At 38.3% G+C, this 15,974-nt stretch overlaps 1 protein-coding gene across 6 annotated transcripts in view; it reads left to right on the plus strand.

Moving 5' to 3' along the window:
- ANO3 (anoctamin 3) overlaps positions 1-15,974 on the plus strand; it is a 133,728-nt gene that overhangs the window by 95,658 nt on the left and 22,096 nt on the right. For all 6 annotated transcript variants that reach the window (XM_027705282.1, XM_027705283.1, XM_027705279.1 and 3 more), the window contains exons 13-14: positions 4,097-4,193; positions 8,730-8,790. In XM_027705282.1, the coding sequence (XP_027561083.1) occupies positions 4,097-4,193; positions 8,730-8,790 (158 nt within the window). The remainder of the gene's footprint in view (positions 1-4,096; positions 4,194-8,729; positions 8,791-15,974) is intronic.

Here is a 15,974-nt window from a genome sequence, read left to right on the forward strand (position 1 = left end):
CTGAGGTACCTCAGTGTCATGCTGTGCTATATAGAGTGTCAGGGAGCCCATCAGGGTCTCCAGGCTCTATTCTAGAAACAAGAGACTGAAAGTCAGGTAATCCACCATGTAAGCCCTAAGTGCCCACAGGGGGAGGTGAGTATATATATATTTGTTATAGCTATCATTAGCCAGCATTCATTTCAAAATGCTATGAGAGGGTGGGATTTTGCAGAAGGCCTGGCTGTGTGCTCTGTGGCAGCCCCACACCTGTAATTTGGGTGTGTTAATTCTGGGCAGAAGGTCCTATCTGCATTTGACCATGTGAATCTGACACAGTACTGTCACATCAGGGCATTGCTCAGACCAGGTTAGTGAGAACAGCTGTGAAATGTGGATTCAAGAACAGATTTGAACTAACTCCAGCTGATTATGCCTGGTCTGATAAAATGTGTGTAGATGTTTTCTGTACCACCTTGTGTGCTTAGGCAATTCAAAAGGCCACTGATAACAGATGCTACTCCTTGTCATATTTGTTTACTTAGCCTGGAAGGTGTTAGTGAGGATTAGAGAGAAACCTCCTACCTAGAGCAGACAGGAGACATGCAGAGACAGACTGCACATCTGTCCTTATTCTTGCCAGAGTCTGGGACTGTGAGATTATTTGTCTAGTGTTTCTGGAGTCGTTTAAAGAAAACTTCTAGCTAAGCAACTGTAAGAGTTTGAAAATCTGTCACTTGATTTTAAGCACTGCAGCTACTGCAGTGTGCAAGTGCAGTGTTCAGCAGCGATCAGGAAGAAACAGAGCTGGGTGCAATATTCTGAAAAAATCTAGACACAGGAAACCCAGTGGCAATTAAGAATTTAAAAGTAGTGCTAGGGCATTATGGCAGTGTCAGAACTGGCACGTTGCCCCAGATTCAGTATTATTTGGTGAGCACTATTTCATGTGAAACAGGCTTATTACACCAGTTATGTGAAATCTGTGGACGTTAGGAAGCAGTGATGTAAAGTATGATAAATTCTGTCAAAAAGCCCAGTTTATTTGTCTTGTGTGCCACAAAATCTGAACTTAGCAACTGTTCAAATCAGTTTTGCAGAAGGATGATTTCCTCAGTGATGTTCCTTCACTGCTCAGGTGCAGGGAGCTGCCATCAACCCCCCTCTAGTGGCTTCAGGCAGGAAACAATCGTTTCTTCTTTTTCCAAACATCCAGCACAGTTTCGGCAGAGAAGGAATAAGCAAATAAACAAGTATATATTGCCATAGAACTGAGCATTGCTTGGCATGCCAGCCATAGGTTTTGTGCAGCAGTAATTCAAGGATAATGCAGAATATTGTCACACCTAAGATCTAGTTTGTTTGTGCAGTGTTACTGAAATGTTCTTTGTCTTGCATGAGCTTCGAATCAAGCTTAGTAATACTGTGGTTGCCATAAGCCAGCACTGAAGTCCTCTAGGGTACTGAGATTACATTGTTGGCAGCTCATTGCAGGATACCATTATGAGAAGAAGGCAACCAAGAGAAATATCCAGAGAATCTCTGTTGAAGAAACTCCATAGTAGCTTCCAGGATATTTGGATTATGTTCATAGGACTCAGACATGCAGAAACAAAAATGCAGAACATGAACTTGTATTTGTTGTTTCATACCCTTTTAAATAGGTTTTGATCCAAGTGTCCTCCCTGAGCTGAATTGGAGGGAATGCAAAGTGGTAGTCAAATGGAAGGGCTTAAATAGCCCTATAACTCTCCCTTCATTGGGGTTCTCTCAACAAATTATGTGCCATATCTATTACCTGTCTTTATTCCAAGTTGCATGTCAAGTCGATTAGTCCATATAAAAATAAATCTGATGGTTTTAAAGAGTTTGGTTTTGATGTGTTTATAGATATTAATTTTCACTGTTGTAAATTGTCCCTTTATTGTCAGGCAGACAGAAACGCCAGGCATGAACACAGCATAGCTTGAGCTGTCTTTGTTCCATGTGCTGCAGTCAGATTTCAGATATATAGGTGAGAACAGTACAAAGCAGCTTATTTTGCTCTCTTATACTGAAGATTTGAGTTGCAATTGAATAACAATTAACATAGCACCTGTCACAAACACTTGTGTAGCAAATGTTATTGCCTTTGCAGAGTAGTATGAGAGCATATGAGCTATCACTGTCAGTATAATTTTGTGAAACTTTGTGTGTCATTAAAAACAAATCAACATTTTAACTCGAGATATAGAATACAGCAAATGTAACATTTATCATCTGAATTTTGGCCTTATATCTGACAACAGTTTGCATTATTGCCGAACCATTATAGCATGTGATTAAAATGTGATTTTTCTGTGCTTAATAATTTGATTTAAAATGTAAGCAAGAAAATTTGCTGATGTGACACACACTAAAATTTCTGTTACTCTGCAACTCTGAAATGACTGGCTTTGCTCATTCTGGCTTAAGAGCTATCCAGGATGATTTCTTTGTCAAGTCCACATTATTTTTAGGGTTTCAGTGAATTAGTGATTGTTATATTATGTGAAATATGACCAAAGATTGTGATTTATATGTAATCTTTTCTCTGTGTTTACTTTTGTGTCAGTATTTAATAGAACCACTCATTTGGAAATAACCACAATCTCCCGAACAGTGTTAAAAGTGTAAATTCAGCTTTTAGGAGAAGGAGAGTGAAAGTGCAAGGTTTATTAAAACAATTTAGTAGGGATTTCCTGGTATTTGTTTTATACTGCTACTTCCCTGGTGTGTCATAGGATCATTTCAGGCATGTCATCATTGCTGAAGCACAGGGAAAGGCAATAACTGAGGTTCTCTGGGCCCCTCAGCTCAGGAAGGACATGGAGGTGCTGGAGCAGGTCCAGAGGAGAGCAACGAGGCTGGAGAAGGGACTGGAGCACAAGTGCTGTGAGGAGAGGCTGAGGGAGCTGGGGCTGTTCAGCCTGGAGAAGAGGAGGCTCAGGGGAGACCTCCTCACTCTCTGCAACTCCCTGACAGGAGGGGGGAGCCGGGTGGGGGTTGATCTCTTTTCCCAGGGAACCAGCAGAAGGACAAGAGGGCTCAGGGTCTTAAGCTGTGCCAGGGGAGGTTTAGGTTGGATATTAGAAAGAAATTTTTTACAGAGAGGGTAATCAGGCATTGGAATGGGCTGCCCAGGGAAGTGGTGGATTCCCTCTCCCCGGAGGTTTTTAAGATGAGACTGGATGTGGCATCAGTGCCATGGGCTAGGAACCACGGCGGGGTTGGATCAAGGGTTGGACTTGATGATCTCAGAGGTCTTTTCCAACCTGGTGGATTCTATGATTCTGTGATTCTATGATTCTTTGGGAAGCTTACTCACTGCAGTTAAAATTTCCTTTAAAATTCATTTTTGCACTTCTGTTAGTTTTGTTATGCCTTTGTCAAGACAATTAGTTATGTACTATGCTTTGAATATGAATGGTCCTAGTGAAGACAGTGCCTTCATCATCCTAAATCTTAGGATTCTTAAACATCAGAATGTGACTTGAAGATGGTGATCCCCAAAATAGGATATTAAAGTGGGGTTTTTTTATTAGTCCTATGCCTAAGTTCTTCTGTAGAAAATAAAAACTCAAAGACTTGAAATGCTACTGCCAGAAATTCTGTCGGTGGGTTTTTACGTGTGACTGACTGATCTATGTGTGTATATCATCATCCTATGGAACAGACCTTCAGCTGATATGACTGGGATAATTTGATTGAAATCAATGTAGTTATACCAGTGATGTTCATCCCCTCAGTGTTTAGTATCTTCTACATCACTTAGAACAATAGGCAGCAAATGGCTTGGAAGGTAGTGAGCAATTTTTAGTTCTTCTGTTTGTGATATTTGGGAGAGAATTCACTAGTGTGAGAAGTGTAACATGATGTCCAAAAATATTGCATACCACCCCAGGTCCCATGGTTTTCAGGTTCCTGTTTTGGGATTAGACTTTTTAAGCCAAACATTCACTTTTGGTTTATTTTATTAGTCCAGTTTGGTGGCGTAGCCACTCTCAACAAACGGGGAGCACAAATGGCATAACCTCAGAAAATTTTGAGAATTCCAGGAGTCTTTTTATAATCTTTATTTTCCTGTCTCACACTAAAGCAAAGAGATCTGCGAGGCAAATGAAACCATCATGTGCCCTATGTGTGAACGCAATTGCACACTACAGAAACTCAATGAAAGCTGCATCTACGCCAAGGTAATTATTATATTATTGCTATCAAGATAATTTTTGTGTGAAGACCCCCTTTTATTGTGTCATGCGTAATGACTGCCCTTGTTTCAGCCAAGATTCCTGAAAAATGTGTTGTTTCTCTACAGAGATCTTTTTCAGCCTTTCTAATTCATCTTTCTAATAAGGAAGTGACCTGAAACGACCAGAGATTATTCTAAAATTCTGTGAGCATTTCCTTAGTGATAGATTATTATTTTCATCAACTTAAGTCCCCCATAATACATTTTTTGTGTGTGTGGTTTTTCCTGCTTTCCCCAGTAGCTAGCTTCTTTCCCTTGCTTACTTTGTAATTGAATTTTTGCTTCTCCTAAAGGAATTCTCTAGCATAATGTGCCTGTGATGTTCTTTGTCGAACTAATGCAAAGATTTCACACAATTAAATATTTTGCTGCAAGAAGCTCTTCTTCAAACTTAAATACTCACAGGGACCTCAGTATATGTGCAGTGTTTGCAAGTGAGCAAAATATTTTGCTGTGTGATATGTTCATAATGCTGGAAAAGCAGCATTGGCATTTTTCTTGGAATTCTTTCCCCCATAAGATAAATCCTTTCTCAGAAGACTGTATTTATAAAACGTGGTGGTCTCTGCTCCATGGCATTACAACGAAACTGCAGCAGTGTGAAAGGGAAAATGAATTTTGTATTAGGTTTCAAGATTTCTTATAGATAGGACCAATGTTGAGTAAAACTGAACCCTTTAAATATATCTGTAAAGATATTTTTAAAAATTATTAATGTTTATAATTTCCAAATTTAATTTTCTATTTTTGTAATGCTGATATCACCGAAATATTACTGAAAATGTTGTACTTAAGGCAAGAGTTTTTAAATACTACTGTAACTATATAGCAGAAAATGGCTCCATGAGGGTTTTTTGTAACTTTTATTTTACTAATTTCTTTTTCTTTTTTAATGTGCACTGAAAGTAAAAGCTTTCTTAAGTGAAATAGCATTATGCAAGCTATACAACCCATCCCAGAAATCCTTTTTTTAGGAGATGGTAAGTGCCTCTTCAGCAGTTCACTGCAGTTTAACAGGAAGTTAATACACTTTAGATCCTGTTATGTTAACATCTCCAGTTAATAAGAAACAGCTTTTTGTCTTATTTATATTTACACTGACATCATCTGCTTAAATCATGGAAATTTCACATTTAATGTCACATTGTGAATAATTCGTTGTCAGAGAAAAAATGTGTCAGTCCATCCATACTTCATATATTTTCAAATCAATCCTTTTGAAGAAAAATTCAGCTGACAACCAGGGAAGACAAGCAGTTACCCCTCATATTCCACAGTCACAGGCACTCGTTTCTCATGTCTGCAATTATAGAAATTGATGTAAGCTCCCAGCTTTTCCTGCCAATGCTCTTGCTCTGAAAAACCCATCAACCTTGGATTGGAACACAGAAAACAAACAAAAATTGTCTCCTTTCAAGATTTGTGTGTTCTGAATCTCCCCCAAGCGTGGGAGAGAGAGAGAGAACTCTCTTTGGGAAGGAATAGGATTACCATCTGGCCAATTGAGTGGCAAAGAAAAATGAAAAATAAATAAAAGCTCAATGAAGCTTTTTATAAAGGTTATAACTGTAATGCTTTCACTCACTGTGGTGTCTCTAAAGAAAAAATTCACAGCATCATCACTCATTACCTCTTGGTATGGACTGTCTGGTTTCCAGCAGGGATTGTGATCCCACTGGTTGCCACCGTCTCGCTCAACTTGAGCAGCAAATATCTAAATATGTGTCACCACTTCCACTGTGTTTGCACCCAAATTAGTGAATGAAAACAGTCTGTAATGTTAGAAAACTATAGTCTGATTTCAAATCAAATGATCCTTTGTACTTTCTGAAGCACTGTTAGTAATATAAGTAAGTAGAACTAATGTATTTAAAAATAAGTCATTGGATCTGCTCTCTGGGAAAAGAAAATGGCATTTCCTGCTTCTTTCTTGTTCCAGAGATGGAGATTGTCAGTGTTTTCCTCTGGTTATGTCATTGTGGGAACATAACTTACTTCTCTGTCTACCTTCTACATAACCAAAGAGCTGATAGCCAAGGAAAGCTGTTCCTGATTCATTCCAAACATCAGCACCCTTATTCTGGAGTAAGCATTTTAATCCTTAGTCATTCAAGTAGCTCATTGTAGAGTACATAAATGTTGAGTTAATTAGGGACAGTGAGTTCCTTTAAGTGATTAAAGTTCATTTCCCCAAACCTGCTTATGTCATAGCCTCGTTTATGTAAGGCCTGTGCTCATGTTTCAGATTATTAAAACTGCTGCCAGGGGTTCTTTCTTAAATATCTGCCATGTTTCCCTGCAGAGGAGCAGTTCAGACTGAACAGATTAATGCCAGAAAAATAATATACTTCAAATGCTTTTTCGGCCAAAGCTAGAGACAGAATACAAAAGAAGCCTTTTTCCTTCTTGTTCCTGCCCATTTCTTTCATCCCCTCCCTCTTCCATTTAAAAATGCCACACTGAAGTGAGGTTTATCATTTAAAGGAAAGGCAGGTAGTACCTGAAATGCTGAATGACCAGGCTGTCGTTCTGATCCACATCAAATGGACTCTCTGCTCTGTGATTTGTGTGGGTCCTGCACCCAGCACACCTTGGCCTTGGGGCAGGGTGTTGATTCAGGGTGGATTTGCAATGCCTCAGGTTGTGTGTGATGCTGACAACATCAATCAGGTATGCTGACAGACTAGCACAGAGCCCTGCAATGTCACCTCTGCTCAGAGGCCTTCTGATCAACAGTCTCAGACTCTGCCTTTAGCCTTTAAGACTGTCAAGTCTTAATTTTGAGTCCGGTCCTGAAAGACTTCTGCCCAAACACTCTTTATGAAGACAAACCCAAATCAGGAGCCCAGTATCTATTTTCTACTCTTAGCTACATTAATTCTGCTGGCTTAGGTTTTGTTGGTTGGTTGGTTAATTTTGTGTTTTCTTGGAAAGATGCACGGTTTACTGAGCAGAATATCCAAAGTCATGTCCTCACACAGATCTACACTTAAAACCAATAATGTTCATCAGAGTTATTGTGCTGCTTTTGTTCACTTCTCACATGTTCGGTCTCATACCCATTATGTTTGTGTTTTCCTTTATGGAAGGAAAAGAAAAACAAAGCAAAATACATATTGGATTGACAGTTGATCCCACTGTATGATCCTGGCAGGGAACGTACTGGATTTATTGATGTCCAATACCAAATGGTCAATTCCAATTTCCAAACCTCAAAAAAAAAAATTAAAACAGAACTGACATACAGATAAAGTGTATGTTTATAATAAATTCTCAGGACATTATAATTTTACTGAATAAGAAATAAAACAGAGGCAAGAAACACAGTTTCTATTAACATTTTCTGCTTTCATTAGTTAGTTAGCTTTTTTTTTTTTTCAAATAGGAATTTGAAGTCTCTGCTTTGCTTAACAATTGTCATCAACATCTTAAACCACCTTTCATTAGAAGAAGTGTAGGCCCAATATCCTTGGATAAATTACATTGCTATAAATTGGCAACTTTAACTTGACTGAAAGTATATTGATCTTAATATCAGCTTCCTAAATACGGTTTCATATTATGGATTGAATACTAGAAATTGCAGATTTTTGTAATATAAATTATGGTGTTTTCATAAGTTTTGTAAGAATCAAACTCACCCACTCAAGATGTTTAGAATGATCCATAGGCATGCAAAACCTGATTTTTCAATCAATACTTATTTTCAGTAAGTATAAATAAACAAATATAAGTAAATATATATATATAAATAAATATTTTCTGTTTCAAGATGTATGTTCAATCCTCAAGCCTTAGACTTTGCAGCAGAATAGCTGTTCTGCTCAAAAAAATCTTTTGACAAAGAGTAAGATAAGAAATAAATCCAACTAAAAGAAGAGTATTCATGAGAAGAAATTAAGTTCATGGTTTAGAATTACGTGGGCTTCTAGAGGCTGATATTTAGAAATTATTTAATGTTTGTTGGAGTTAAAGTGCACAAGCCTCTTAAAAAAGAGATTATGTCAACAATTTGAGGGGCTGAATGTAATTCCTGGATAGAAAGGAATACATGCTATTCTTACCTGCACAGAAATTGCAAAACAGCTCAGGATAAGAATAAAATGAAATCAAAGGAGACATTAAGTAGAGGAAGAAAAGCGAAGAGTTATTTAAGCTCATAAAAACCACAAAATAGAAAAGGTTGAGGTTAAATCTGACCCACTGTGTGACTGGAATTCTGGATGAATTTTTAACCTGCCTGGACATGGACAGAACAGCTCTTAGTGTCTGATGATGCGTGAAGTGATGGTCTGGAACAGCAGATTTCAACCTTACTGAAAGAGTGTGACAAACCTTGGTAGAAGGAACGTGCAAGTAGGATTACTTATTACAAAGCTTAGCTTTCAGCTTCTGCCACCAGTTTTGTAGCCTGGGATTTTGGGGGCAAAAGAGAATGTGGCAATATTAATTGTTCCTGATGTATTGTTTTTCTGTTTAGGTTACACATTTGTTTGATAATGGAGGGACTGTCTTCTTTGCTATTTTCATGGCAATTTGGGGTAAGTACATTTTTACTTTTTTTTTTTTCCTTTTTAGTTTACTCAACCCTTTTATATCGTTACTTGATAAAGGGAGATTAATTATAGCTCTTGATAAAGTCTAAAGAAGGATTTTATTGTACAAACACATTTTTTCCTGTTTTCATTCACTTCAATTTCTGTGCCAATAGTGAAAATAATGCCTTTTGTTGCTAATGTAATGACTCTCTTTAGTGTCTTTAAACCTGAATTTTATATTATTCAGGCCAGAGTCTTTTTAGAGGCAAGCATATAGGTTAGTCAGCCTTCCAGTCTTTTCACACTGGTGGATACATTCTTCTCCTAGGATAATTGACTACCACCTTTTATCTTAAGTCCCTCCCCACAGTCTAAATTAGTAGGCATATTTGGGGAAAAGAGGAAAGAAAAGGTGGATACCACAGTCTTTCTGTAACCCAGGACACCTCTTGTAATAGGTCAGTGTAATTGTGCCATAAAAGACAGATTTGATGGTTCCAGCATGAAATGCTTGGTGGAATTAGCTTTCACTGAAGCTAATAATACCTTCATGCTGGGAAACAGGGAAGAGGAATAGAACAAGAGATAATTAATTTTACCAATGTAAATGTTTGTCAGAGTAAACCCTAAAAAAATAACACCAGTTCACATACATACAGCTGTCTGAATTCAAGCCAGAGTTTTCAAGGTTTAAATAAAATGGCACACAACAACTTTATTTATGTAATATATATGAATAAGCATTAATGATTCTAACTTTAGGTGAAGGACGAACAAGTGTCATGAATTTTGAAGGCTGGTATGGTAAAAGCAAAAAACAATATACAAACAAAAGCAAAACAGCAAAGAGTTACATAGAAAACAGAAGCACATGCAAAAATCAGAATTGGATTGTTAAAAATTAATATGATATAATTGAAGGCCACACTTTGTTTGCCTCAGTGATATTTCTTCGTTTACTCCTAATCTTGCTATTAGGGCATTGCAATTATTAATTATTGCTTTCATAAATTCCTAAAATACATTGCAGTTAGTTTTATGGTTACCAGTGCAGAGAGCACTGGTAGCTTCTTAGCATCTCTTCATCTCTATCCTCAAGTTCTCCTTAGAGAGAGCTCTTTCTGTTTTCGGCTGAGGCCGAGGTTCAAGCGTAAGGAGGAATTTGCTTAAATGACACTGCTTTGTCAGGAAAATGGTAAGGTGTGTGCTAAGGAAGGTGAAAGCTGAGCATTACATTTTTCTTCATTTCAAGCAGCAGGGTGATATTCTCACGTAAAAAAGGTGAATGTGTCTGGATAAAATGTTAGAAATCAGGTTCTGGCTTTGATGGCTCTCGTGCTGTTTCTGTGGTTGAACCCGATTGGGATGGCGACACTGCACATCAAATCTTTAACCTTTTAAACAAATACCTGTTTAACCCATATTCAGTGTGACTGAGCAGTTTCTCTCTGATGGGTGTGTGTGCATGTAGTTTACTCAGATATCAAATAGAACCTCGTTGCAGCCTTCACAGGCAGTTAGTGAGATAACTCCATCGACATGAGCCACAGTCTCCACACCAGATAAAGCATTTTAGCAGAGCACAGTTAACACAAGCATGTCCCATGAGCATTGTTTTCTCTGCATTTGCCTTTGCAGCTGCGTCTTTTTCATGTTCTTTCTTTTTCTTTAGGCCTGTCTGGTAGTTGCAAACAGATAAACTATGCAATTATTTGCATTATACTGCCATATGTTATGCTTTAGCTGGACAGAACTGGACCATGCTTTTTAGGGTATCTGTATACACAGCAGAGATTCCTTTCCTCTCATGTTTGGTATTTCTTCTATCTAACCTGTACTGACACGTTTTACATAATTTCTGCAGATCTGGCCTGCAATTCAAACAGCAGATCGGTTTGACAGAGGAGTAGAAGCTTATCTTCTTTTTTTCCCATCGATAGTGATTTTAATTCTGTGTCATCCTAGTCAAAAGTTAGGTGTAGTTCGTGTTACTTGGTAGTTCCATTCTCTGCAGCAAACTTCAAGTAATCAAAACTGAGTAATCCAAATAAATCTAATTAATTTTGTCATATTCACGGAGGAAGGTACAAATGTAAAGTGGGGCCGTGAGTCATTTGTCAGATAGACATTGTATTTGAACACAATAGTTTCACTTCAAGGTAGTTGAACTGAGGATTTTTTTGTTATATTGATATTAAAATATCATTGCAGTCCTAGTAAAATTTTTCTGTTACAATGTCCGCATTGTTGGCAAGGCAGAATCTTGCCTGGATGCTGTTTGTCTATATTATTTCTAAGAAAGCAGCTATAATATCCTTCCAGGAAAACCATAGGTTGATCATTTAATTACAAAGTAGAGTAATCATGCTCTTGCTGCTGGACCCTGCCTGTCACCTATCAGTGTATCTTGTGATTTTTCCCTTAGTTTTCAAAGCACTGTTTGCACGGTAATGGCTGTAAGATAACAGCTGCCAGGTTGTTTTGGGAAAAAATGAAAGGCTGTAGATAACAGGCAAGAATATGATCTGAAGCAAACATTACAGTGAAGGGAGGGATGGTGGGATGTCAGCCATGGGAATGCCGTCGGATGGGCTCCCTGCACAGTCTTCCTCTGTCTTGTCTGCTGTGCTGGTTTTGTCGTCTGATGCACCTCCGAAACTCGTGTCATATGGTCCAAGTGAGTTGTCTAAGTGGAGAACTGAAGGGATAATATATATATATATTTTTTATATATATATTGCTTGAAAGATTTTTATCCCCAAACACTGGACGCCTCATCAGCCCCTCACAGTTAAACCTCTTTCTGACATACAGGAGAGCAAAAGATAAAGGCCCTGATTCATGATCTTCTGCAGATAACTCATGTGCTCCCAGCAACACCCATTCAGCACCCACGTGGGTGGTGGACTTTCAAAGCTACTTCCTGATCTGACATTCTGGCAGCTTTCAGCTCTTGCATTTAAGGCAGAAAAGGCATATTGCCAGAGTTTATTTAGATTTCATTTTATACGAGAAAAAAAAAGGTGTGTTTAGCCTCCCAGTTTGTTTGTTTAAACATTGTTTAAACATTGTTTGTTTAAATGTTTGTTTAAACATTTAAAAATTAAGTCCAGGAACATGATACAAATATTTGGAGTGCGATTACACGGTAATACAAGTTTATATATACTCATGGAGAAGGCAAAAGCAATTTTTTTAAATTTTTAAACCTCTTAAAAATATTTTTACTCGTAGAAACAGATATATCTTCATCCTTCATTCTGTAATTGATGATGGATGACTAGAGAGTCTAGCTGTTTTTCAGTTAATCAGTTTGGGAGAGTTTTTGAGCTATAGTTTTGAACTCACCCATAATCCTTTGAATGAGTTCACTGATACTAGATATGATTTTCCTGATATTTCAGAGATTAAAAAAAAAAACATGTAACGAGGAGACATAGAGTTAAGGGGAGTATTGGTTAAGCTAAAATTTAAAAATAATAAATTAATGTCATTTGAAAACTAGTTTGACTGGAGTTGATGATATCCTAATAATTCAGTAAGACCAGACTATTTAAGCAGCCCTGTGGAGAAATAAATGTTCTTATGCAAAGCACTTGTGCTGTTCCTTACCTGGGTCACTCCTTGTGTCATCATAAAGCCGTCTGTGGGAAAATGAGTCAGATCTTTTCTTACCACATATAAAATATCCAATCAGACCAATTAATATAAATCCCAAAATGACTCCTACAATGACACCAGCTATTACTCCTTCTTTGTTGGTTTTGGCTGGGAGAGAGAGAGAGAAAGACAAGACAGTTGAATGGGAGTTAAAAATCTATAAAACCAGATACTTCATTCTGGCTTTATAACAGTTGAGGCTTTGTGGAGTGAGGCTTTTCACCAAGGATCTGAAACACTATGACTAGACCAACCTCTCTGCAGAAACTTTCTACCTTTGTAAAAGAAAAGAGACGTCTCCATCCTTGAATTTCGGGGTAAAAACTGGGGTTTAGAAAAAAAAAAAAGGTGGCTAAGTGAGTTTTTAGTCAAATAAAAAGGTTCCAGGTTTAATTGCTAAATCAACCACTATCCTTTATTTAAAGAAATAAGCAGTAATCACTCTTTGAATGCAACTATTCATAAGCATTTAGGCCAGCAGTTAAAATTGCAGCCTCTGAATTTCAAATGATTAAATTTTAGAGTACCAGTTTTTGCATACGCAAGGTGAGAAATCCAGTAATGCTTTTGGCACCTGTTCAGTTAGCAGAATAACTGTGTTCCTTTACCATTTTCCTCAGATTTCATAAAACTTTTCTTCAAGGTACTCAGTTTTTCTTGCAACTGAACTTGTTCTCCCACCCCCTTTCCTTTTCAATCTATATTGTCTAAAGAATCAGGTACATTGTAATTATTAGAGCTGTGATGGGAAACATGAAAATCTGATGCTCCTTCAGTTCTAAGTACAAACTGTACTGTACTGGTTATGATGGATAAACCTTTCAGTCCTGTGTTAAAAGCTTGAAAGCTAATTAATGGCAAAAAATTACTGTGCCTTCTAATCTTTCCTTTTCTTTTCCTGAAGACCTGATTCAGAGCAGCAGGATAGAGAAGTGCCGTGACAGTTTTATGCTCTGTTGTTTTCCCACGCATACTCAACTTGGTAATTAAATGCACAATGAGTAATTCCTTTGGAAGTGTTTATAAGAAGTCATCTTTGGTCACAAAAGTTTCTGAACTTAAATAAGTTGATGTCTTAATAATTTAAAATTCCATTTTAAATGTAATTTCTACACGTCTGCTTTGAAGGTCCACTCCAGTGTGAACAGGCAGTATCTGATCATTAGGTTCCCCCACTCTTGGAAGTGTTAAATACAGGAGTAAACAGTAAATTTTAAAAGTATATTTTTTATTTTGGTGAGCTTTAGATTTAGTCTGTACTAGGTCACTTATGAATTCACACATCTTATAAAGCCTCCAGTTCAATTAAACAAGGGTTTTATTTCGGCATTATTATTTTATTAAACTAGTTCAACTTTAGTTAGATCCTTACCTTCATTGGCATCTTTTGGATTAGGTGATGCAGTAGAAGGGTTGCTGGAGTTATAATTCAGCTTTGTTGTCTGCTGAATGGGGTTGAAATTTGGGGTAGGACTGTCCTGCTTCACCGTGGGTGATGTCAGAGTGACGCTGATGGGGAGCAACGTGGTGGGGTTGATTGAAGAATTATCACTTGGAGGCTCCAGATCCCCAGGAGTAATATAGGTGACTGTGGAGTGACTTGGTGTCACTGTAGGAGTAGATGTAGCTGCAACACTTTTGGTCACTCCTGAAAAGTCACCCGTTGTTTTAAAAGTTGCTAAAGTTGTTGGGCTTCTGTGGAAGTTTGTGGTAGAGTTATTTGTTCCATCTTTTGGCACATTTGAAGATAAAGTGGTACCATCAGAGAACCTCAGGGATGTGCTGTTCACCCCACGGATCATTTCTGGTTTTTTCGTTACATTTTCATTGGCATTGGCAGCTGTTGCTGCAGCATCACTGATGATAGAGGAGTTTACAGCAGTAGTCCTGTGTGGAACAAATCCCTGTGAAGTTGGTTTCACTGCAGACTGATGGTTATCTGTAATTGAGCTATTTTGTTCACTTTTTTCTTTTACTTCTCCAGCCTCAGTATTGCTTCTGTTCCATTGCAGTCTTGCAAGCAGAAAAATGAGAATCATTCCACGAGAGGGTTGCATGGTGTTGAGTTTCAAGTTTGTTATATACAGAACCTGCAAGAAATTCACTTTTGTCTATGATTTTATTTTACAAAACAAAGCTACTCAGTTAAGACCCAAATAAGATTGTAAAAGAAGTTACTGTTGTACAATACAAATCTCACTAATTTACCACGTGTTGATGCAGAAAATGTTATGACCCTAAGAGTTAAGACTGACCTAAAACTATGTTGATGATCAACAGAATTATTCTTATATTGATCAACATGAATCAGAATATCGATCTCAGTGTGCTTACAGAGGTGTTATGGGATAGCTCACATGTCTGGAATGTTGCCATGAAGGGCTACACCCTTTTTAGGAGTTGCCCTGTGTGTGAGGCAACACTTGGAATGTGTGGAGTTCTGTCTTGGGGTGGATGATGAGTGCCTGGAGAGCTTATGGGTTAGGGTTAAAGGACGGACTAGTAAGTGTGACACTGTTGTGGGTGTTTACTACAGTGTGTCTGATCAGGAGGAGAAAGTGGATGAGGTTTTCTACAGACAACTTGAAACAGCCTTAAAGTCCTGGTTCTTGTGAGGGACTTTAACTCCCCTGACGTCTGCTGGAGAAGCAACACAGTGAAGCACAAGGTTCTTGGAAAGCAGTAATGACAACTTTCTGAAACAGATAGTGGAGGAACCCACAAGAAATGATGTGTTGCTCCACCTCATGCTAAGAAACAGGGAAGGCTTTCTTGGAGATGTGAAGCCTTGGCTGCAGTGACTATGCGATTGTAGAGTTCAGTATTGGGCAAAGAGGAAGCAGGGCAGCCAGTAAGATTACAACCATGATCTTCAGGAGAGGTAACTTTATCCTTTTTAGGGCTCTCTTGGAAGAATCCCATGGGAACAGGCCCTGCAGGGAAGAGGGGTCCAAGACAGCTGGCTGATATTCAAGCTTCACTTACTCCAGGTTCAAGAACAATGCATCCCAATAAGCAAGGAAGCAGACAAAGGGGGCAAGAGACCTGTATGAACGAATACGGAATTCCTGTCATTACTCAGGTGTTAGCAGGAAATACACAGAACATGGAAGCATGGTCAGACCACTTGGAATAAATATAGAAAGATTGTCAGAGTAAGTGGAAATGAGACAAGGAAAGCCAAGGCCCATCTGGAATTAAATCTGGCTAAGAACGTCAAGGATAACAAGGCTTATTCAAATGCACCAATAACAAAAGGAAAACCAAGGATAATATGCCCATTACTAAATGGAGGGGGCCCCTGGTAGCTGAGGACACAGAGAAGGCAGAGTTACTGAATCCCACCTTTGCATTGGTCTTGACTGACAAGACCAGCTCTCAGGAATTTCTGTCCCAGCTGCCCAGGGTAAAGAAAGATCAGAAGGAAGACTTTCCCTTGTTCAAGGAGGATTGGGTTAGAGAACACTTAAAACAAACTTGACCTCCACAAATCCATGTGCCCTGACAGGATGCATCCACGAGTGCCG

Source organism: Neopelma chrysocephalum, unplaced genomic scaffold (assembly GCF_003984885.1).
Source record: "Neopelma chrysocephalum unplaced genomic scaffold, ASM398488v2 Primary Assembly neopelma1_323, whole genome shotgun sequence".
In the NCBI taxonomy this organism is placed as follows: domain Eukaryota; kingdom Metazoa; phylum Chordata; class Aves; order Passeriformes; family Pipridae; genus Neopelma; species Neopelma chrysocephalum.